At 34.5% G+C, this 7593-nt stretch overlaps 1 protein-coding gene across 3 annotated transcripts; it reads left to right on the top strand.

Annotated features, from left to right (window-relative positions):
* The first annotated feature begins 769 nt into the window (after window positions 1–769).
* Window positions 770–7593, top strand: LOC140878107 (3beta-hydroxysteroid-dehydrogenase/decarboxylase). 3 transcript variants are annotated; one of them, XM_073281717.1, is made up of 13 exons: window positions 770–1121; window positions 2824–2913; window positions 3033–3166; window positions 3429–3599; window positions 3853–3978; window positions 4137–4216; window positions 4623–4821; window positions 5309–5414; window positions 5973–6147; window positions 6304–6460; window positions 6716–6782; window positions 6977–7138; window positions 7276–7593. In XM_073281717.1, the coding sequence occupies exons 1-12, from the start codon at window positions 887–889 to the stop codon at window positions 7120–7122; spliced, it is 1686 nt and encodes a 561-aa protein (XP_073137818.1). In that variant the 5' UTR covers window positions 770–886; the 3' UTR covers window positions 7123–7138; window positions 7276–7593. The 3 variants fall into 3 exon arrangements, with proteins under 3 accessions (XP_073137818.1, XP_073137814.1, XP_073137824.1); XM_073281713.1 differs by having other exon boundaries at window positions 7233–7593; XM_073281723.1 differs by lacking the exon at window positions 7276–7593 and having other exon boundaries at window positions 6977–7139.

Genomic DNA, 7593 nt, shown 5'->3' with positions numbered 1-7593 from the left:
TCTTTGAGTTTTATTGAAGCAATGAATTGTTTTCTTTTCTTAATTTTGTCATGAGGATTTTCAGAGCATATATCATGAAATTTCCTCATGATTTCTTTTTCAGGATTAATCGTTAAAATATTTTTTATTTTTAGTTCTATTGGATTTGTATTTCGTTTATGAAAATTCTTTGTAAATCCTTCATTTCCTACGCGAAATGCTGTTCGTATTTTGGGAATGTAAATCATTGATGATCCTTTGTTTAAAGTTATGTGATCTTCAAATTGTGTAAAGGGAAGATATTCTCTTAAAAAGTTATTTCCTATTATAATGTTCATTCCTGATTCTATTTGATATATAATGAGTATTACAAATTTTGTTTCTTCTATTTCTATTTTTAATTTTTCTGCTACTGTATTAAGCATGATTATTGATCCATCTCCTATTCGAACTTTTAATCCTTTATCATATTTCTTCCAATAATGATTTGGAAGTATATGCTTGTTTCCTAAACATATACTTGCTCCTGTATCAACATAAACATGTATATGATATGGTTTATGTTCTTTGATTTTAATTTGAATTTTTATATATATACTATTTGGATTAGTTTTGTTTTTATTATCCATTCTCTCATTTTTTTTAAGAGATAAGGGTAAAATTGGTATTTAAAAACAAAAATTTTTCTCTTCAAAAAGTTGTAAATAAATTTTATTTATGTAGAGATTTATCAATAAGTTATAAAGTGTTTTAGCCCAGTGATTGGCAATTATCCAATATATTAATACCCCCACCATCACTACAAGATCCAGGTTGAAGTTTTGTTAAATCCCATCAATTTTCTGGGCTACATTACTGCATTTATCGATTGATTGATAGGGAGCCATTAGGGATTGAGTGCGACCCGATGGCTGGTGGGGAGGAGAGGTGGTGCGTGGTGACCGGCGGGAGAGGCTTTGCGGCGAGGCATTTGGTGGTGATGCTCATCAAATACAACATGTATTCGGTGCGTATTGCTGATTTGGGTCCCACCATCAAGCTGGATTCTGATGAGGAGAATGGTGTTCTTGGAGAAGCCTTGAAGTCTGGTCGCGCCGTCTACGTGTCGGCAGATCTCCGTGCCAAATCGCAAGTGCTCAAAGGTTCTCTTTCCAGCATTATATTTCCGTAATTGATGGTTAATTCGTGTGAAGAAATGAAGTTACCTGTTCTTGCATTCAGTGGATGTATGCTGTCGAAGCAAGTTGTTAAGCGTGTGAACAAATCCAAGGAAGAGTTACATCGTTACAGCTCGGCCGTACTTTTTAAAAAAAAAATAAAATTTAATCACACTTCAATAATGTTTTGGTTTGATTATTTAGTGTGAACAAATAATGAAGAGTGTTGACAAATTTAATGAAGAGTTACATAGTTGAAGCTCGGTCTAGATGAAAATGAAAGGCAAGCAGGAATAAGAAGAAGACTAGCCAAGAGTGTGAGGACGGATAAGAACTCCCATCGATAACAAATTTACCTCGAGTTTGAGTCTTTTTTTGTCTAATAAACATTTTAAGCAAGCATGACATCATTATTAAGCCGACTGAAAGAAAGCTAGATCTCATAGTCTCGCCAAAGCAAAGGCGTTAGTTAAGGCCAGGAGTGACAACTATGAATGGCACGGAGGGGCAGGATTGTACTTTAAAAAAAAAAATTAATCACACTTCAATAATGTTTTGGTTCATTATTTGGTTTGATTATATAGTAAACCGATATGGAATGAGCTTTAGGTAGTGTTTGAGATTACTTTTTGGAAGTACTTTTGAAAAATTTTGGGAGGAAAAGTTCCTAGAAGCAATCTCAAACGCTAACTTAGTAAAACACGTTCTATGGCAAATGATGTCGAAGTTTGATTTGATGAGTTTTGTCATTTTTAGCTCAAGTTAGTTTTTACCGATTGATGGAGCCAACTTTGAATTCCTTGCTTTGTTTTTTGGTCAAATGCTTACCTGTCTAGGGTATTGGTTTGCATTACTTTGCAAAGGAATGTAATTTTTTCTTATCTTTTGCTTGTGAGTCTGTTATGTTTGTTAGCATTTGAAGACCGTTGCACAAAATTAGTATGGCTTATCTGACGGTGTTGAGGTTATGGATTAAAATGTTCTTACAGAGAGCCTGGTATGGTTCATTAGACAGTTAAAAATAAGAATGATAAAGAACTTAGTAAGAGTTCGTAATTATGTAGTCCAATCTGATTTTTGGCGCATCTATTCATTGTGAATTTGAACATCTGGCCTCTGAAATGTGTCATTAGCAAACTCAAAACTTTTATAAATAACAATGAGCTTTATGTCTTTTTAAAATTTTCTTGATAGGAATAATGGATTTTCAGCTACAAGGCATCAAATTTTGTACTGAGATGTGAATTTGTAAAAAAAAATTAATTTGAAGTGCAAAAAAGTGTAATTGTAAAGGTTGCGTAGGTGGCCTCTTCTTTCTTCTAATATCAGTTGTTTGAAAAAGAAAATTCTGAAATGTCTTTGTTTTTGACAAACATTGTTTTGTGTTTATTGATGAAATATTTAATGTGCCAAATGACGTGTCTTTGGGGGAAAATTTTGAAAAGAAAGAAGCTCAAAATACTAGCCTAAAAGACAAATTTGTAGAAAAGGAAAATAATGGGATATTTTGCACAAAAAGAAGACAGCTTAAGTTTCCATCCTGAATAAACGTATTAAAATACCAGCATAAAAAATATATACTTGGCATTTCAGAATATACGGCTGCTTGTTATTTTTATTGTTAATTGAACTCCAGTGCAGTTTCTGTAAAAATTTGATCTTTTCTTAATTTTTATTGCCATTGCAGCTTGCCAAGGATCTGAAGTTGTCTTTCACATGGCTGCTCCCGATTCCTCTATCAATAACCATCAACTCCATCACTCAGTCAATGTACAAGGTTAGTTTTTATTTGATCATAGAAAGATACACGTTCATTTTTCTGAAATACATCATCCTTGTTCTTTCTCACGAACCAATTTGCTCCCCCTTATATTTTAATATATCCTTGGTATGTAGGAACCAAGAACATTATTGATGCATGCATCGAGCTGAAAGTAAAACGGCTTGTATATACAAGCTCACCAAGTGTTGTCTTTGATGGAGTCAATGGAATTATAAACGGAAATGAATCAATACCCTATCCTGCTAAGGTATTGATGGAGAATATTGATATTTTTGTTGGTTCAATGCTGCATAGTGATTATCTGATGCTGTAAGAAGTAAGAACATTATCACTCTATTTTTTAAGTTTTTCATTTTGTATTGGTCATCACTTGTCAGTTCAACTCTAAGAGCCTTGATGTTTTATATTTCTTGACCTATTAGTGCGAATGCTCAATGCTTTTCATAAAGCTTTACTTTCAGCTATTCTTTTTAATCTAAATCACTAGAATTCATACGGTCAATTTTTAGCACAATGATTCGTACTCCAGCACCAAAGCTGAAGGAGAGGTCCTAGTTATCAAGTCAAATGGATCAAATGGACTTCTAACATGCTGCATCAGACCTAGCAGCATTTTTGGCCCTGGTGATAAATTGCTTGTTCCATCTTTAGTTGATGCTGCAAGGGCTGGGAAATCGAAGGTAATTAGTTGAAATATCTGGTTTATGAATCTGGATGTAATTAATTCGTCAAGTTGTTTATGAAAGAGTACATTTACCATTTATTTCAACACTGTGTTGTGTGTTTTGATTGGGATACGTGATTTTGAAACTGATACATGAAGTTATCCTTCCCCTTTTTTTTTTTAATTTTGTTTTCATTTTGATAATATCTTGTCTTGTATACTGAACGATTCAAGCACTTTTTTCTGATGTTCTGTTGTGGAATTGCCAGTTTATCATTGGAGATGGGAACAACATGTATGATTTTACTTATGTTGAGAATGTGGCACACGCTCACATATGTGCTGAACGAGCTTTGGCATCTGAACCACCAGTATCAGAAAAAGCTGCTGGACAGGTACATTTTCGTAGAAAGGTCTTCTTGATTGTTTATCTTAGCAATTCGTTTTATTTTGATAGAGTGATATTTTTTCTTTAATATGAAGTTATAAGTATTAAGTGCCATTTGTTGTCGAGGATGCATTGAGATGTTTCAACGGCAAATCATTCTTGCAGGCATATTTCGTTACCAATATGGAACCGATTAAATTTTGGGAGTTTATGTCTCTCCTTCTTGAAGGTCTTGGTTATGAAAGGTATTCTTTTGTTCTGAAGCTTGCACATTTTTTTCGTTTTTAGGACAATTCCCCAGCTCCCACCATTCATTGGTGCCTAACTATGAGTTTGGAATACTAACTAATTTTTATGGCTGATTGGTATGTTGTTCACGTCTAGAGGAAAAGTTGAAATGGCTGTTTTGGCTTGATATCAGACCTTAGGGCGGCGTCTAAAGTTTTATGTTGTTTTTGTCAATGCGTAACAGCTTCCCCTTTTGCATGGCTAAGAGCTATTTTTTTAAGGAAGGCTAAGTGCTATTTTAAGACTGTCACTTTGTTTTTTATGCTATATTTCTGTTTTGACTTTTGAGGGATTATTTTTTGTTTCACATATGTAATTAACAGTTTTAAGTTATCTTTATTTCTGATCTTTTGTAGTATGCAGGCCAAAAATTAAGATTCCAGCCGCTGTTATGATGCCAATTGCAAACTTGGTGGAGTTTATTTATAAACTTCTAGCCCCCTATGGAATGAAGGTACCACAGTTGACACCTTCAAGAATTAGACTTCTGTCTCGGAGCAGAACTTTTGATTGTTCTAGGGCAAATGATCGACTTGGCTACACTCCCATTGTCTCACTCCAGGTACAAGCATTCCTATAAAGCGTAAACTCTCTCTCTTTCTCATCATTGGCAAATACAATTGTTTAAGTTGGTTGCTAGCTGGAGCTCTACCATCTTATGCTTTTGTTTTCTATCTGATACAATTTGGTTCTATTGACTTTATAGGGCTTGATTGATGATGTGTGCATATGTATACAGTAATATCATCGAGCCAATAATAAGTTTTCTAGTCCTAATTAAGTCACTTCATCCAAATGCTCAATGTTGATTTAACTGTCAACTTTTCAAGGCATTCTTAAGATCAACAAGACAAATACACTAGTTCGTGAACAAATGAACATAATTAAGATGAGACTGAACTCCTTTTTTGTGACAATTTTTTTTGTCTCTTTATCAACTGCACAATCCAATTTTTACCCGTGCGGAACTTGTGGGTGTGGTCTCATCTATATAGCATTATTTTCCACACATATATGCATTTTGATCAGTTGGATGCTGTTATATACAGGAGGGCCTGAGAAGAACTATCGAATCATACCCACACTTGAGGGCTGATGCTCGAACTAAAAGGATCAGGCCATCTAAAGCTGAATTGCTTCTCGGTAGTGGAAAAGGTACTGATGTTTTGTTTTCCTAGGGGATTTTTTTTTCTATATTGGATTTAGATTTGCATGCATATGAGATTCAACTTATTGATGAAAAAAACTTATCTATCAATGTCATCACTGAACCACAAACTTTGTTTGCATTGATATTCATCTTTGAACAAGGATATCTGGAAACATGTTTTAGGTTGAAATTTTTTAAAGATGGATTTAGTTAGCTAATGCCAAAGAGTAGTAATTTTAGGAGATAGTGGCCAAAACCATCACTGGATAAGTGCTCTGGAACATTGGCATGGATGCAGTTAGACAACTTATGATAGCCTGGCTTGGGTGCAATTAGAAAATAAAATGGATTGGTCTTTTCATTGAGTGTTACCTTTTTGTTTGTATTGATTTACTGTACTTTTTTCTGTTTTTTTTTAATCACATCCTTTTTGCAGCTTGATTTCAATCTTTGTTGCCCATGGAACTGAAAAGCTGTGATGTAACTAACAGTCTAGCGAGATTATTTGACTTGGAATTGTAATCCATTTCACCATCTCTAATTAATAATGATGGCACTTGCAGTTGCTGATGTATTACTGTGGAGGAATAGAAAGGAAACATTTACCGTGTTGTTGATTTTGGCTGCTTTTTACTTCAATTTCATAGCAACCGGGTACACCGTCATTACTGCAGTTTCCAAGCTTCTGTTAGCAGCATCAGTTTTCCTTTTCATCCACAGCAAGCTACCAAAGAAAATGTACTCGTGCTTACCTTTACTGGCGGCATTACCCTTCAATTGTTTTCTTTTTTCTTAAATGCTTACACATTGCCTTGAAATAATGTAAATCACTTTTATAATGTTAGTGTCATAGAAGTGGTGTGGAAATGCTCATTTCAATTTGTAATGTTGTAGATTGGGATATGAAATAGAGAAAATTCCGGACTCGAAATTTCATGTTTCAGAAGCTGCATCTCGCCAAATGTCCTTGTCAGTCGCATCAAGGTGGAACTCTGCCATGAGTGATCTAAAATCACTTTGTAAAGGAAATGATCCTATTCTTTTCTTCAAGGTAATGTACTGCTAAAAACAGGTAGTTGTCCAAACTTTTCATTCATCAACTGCCAAACCTTTTCCTAAAATCATTAACACTTCACTTTAATTAACTGTAATTTGGGCTCACAGGTTGGCAAAAAATTCCCATTTGTTCTCTTTTTGTTCACTAATCCCCATCAAGAAGAACTTACCGAATATATTTGTATTTCAGACATCATTTCTTTCTTGCCTCTTAAAAGCGATGGTTCATTTTTATTTGCTCTTGAAGCAGGTAGTTCTCTCTTTATTGCTTGTCAGTGTGGTTGGAGCATTTTCACTGCATAATATTTTTGTGATAGGTATGTAAGATTCTTGTATGTTCCATCTATTTCGGGCATGCATTATCTGAGTGTGTTTGTGAAGTAAACATTGAGATATTATATTTTAATGGCAGCTTCACATGCATGCTTGCTACATGTATGGGATTGACATACTTTGAAGTTCTAACTCTCATGTCCTTAACGATTTCTTTATAAATCTTTGAACATCGCAGGACTTCCCATCATCTTCATTGCTTTTGTTGTGTATGAGAAAAAGGAGGAAGAAATAGATGATTTGGTCGTCAAAGCTCTCTCATTCGGGTGCAAATTTAAGTCAGACTTGACCAGAAAACTATCCAACTCAAAGAAACAGCAATAACTGGTGAAAGAGCCAAGTATGGATACCCTCTTTACTTGCTGTGACTAATTTATTAATTTTCTTTAGAATTTTGTCTCTCATTGGTTAAATGTTTTTTTCCCCATTCTAAGGAAATTTTTTTTTACTCTCCCTCTTCGACTTAACTGAGAAAAGAAAGACGAGCTCCGAAGTATTTGCTGATACATTTTCTACATCTTAACTGGGAAAAGAAAGACAGCTTTGAGATATTTGCCCACGTATGAAGGAGCGCCGTGCGTATTCTAACCTTTGAAGTCTGACGCGAGTGTCATGGACCTTGAGTTTGATTTGTGTCTTTTTCATTGTTCTTCGTTTTCTTCTTAATATTGTGTGATTTTTAGAATTAACTGAGACATTATTTTACATTGGCTGTATTGATAACTTGAGATGTTCGTTGCAAGTAGCATTTTTAATGTCTTGTGTTACAGTGTCCTTTTATTGGATAAACGTGTC

This window comes from Henckelia pumila, chromosome 1 (genome assembly GCF_033568475.1).
Source record: "Henckelia pumila isolate YLH828 chromosome 1, ASM3356847v2, whole genome shotgun sequence".
Lineage (NCBI taxonomy): Eukaryota > Viridiplantae > Streptophyta > Magnoliopsida > Lamiales > Gesneriaceae > Henckelia > Henckelia pumila.
The sequence above is the reverse complement of the archived record's forward strand: the minus strand, read 5'-3'. Positions and strand labels throughout refer to the sequence as shown.

Coding starts and splice junctions, on each gene's coding strand:
- LOC140878107 (XM_073281717.1), top strand. CDS start 887: ATGGCTGGTGGGGAGGAGAGGTGGTGCGTGGTGACCGGCGGGAGAGGC. Junction 6,461..6,715: donor ATCCTATTCTTTTCTTCAAG/GTAATGTACTGC, acceptor CTCTTGAAGCAG/GTAGTTCTCTCTTTATTGCT. Junction 6,783..6,976: donor GCATAATATTTTTGTGATAG/GTATGTAAGATT, acceptor TGAACATCGCAG/GACTTCCCATCATCTTCATT.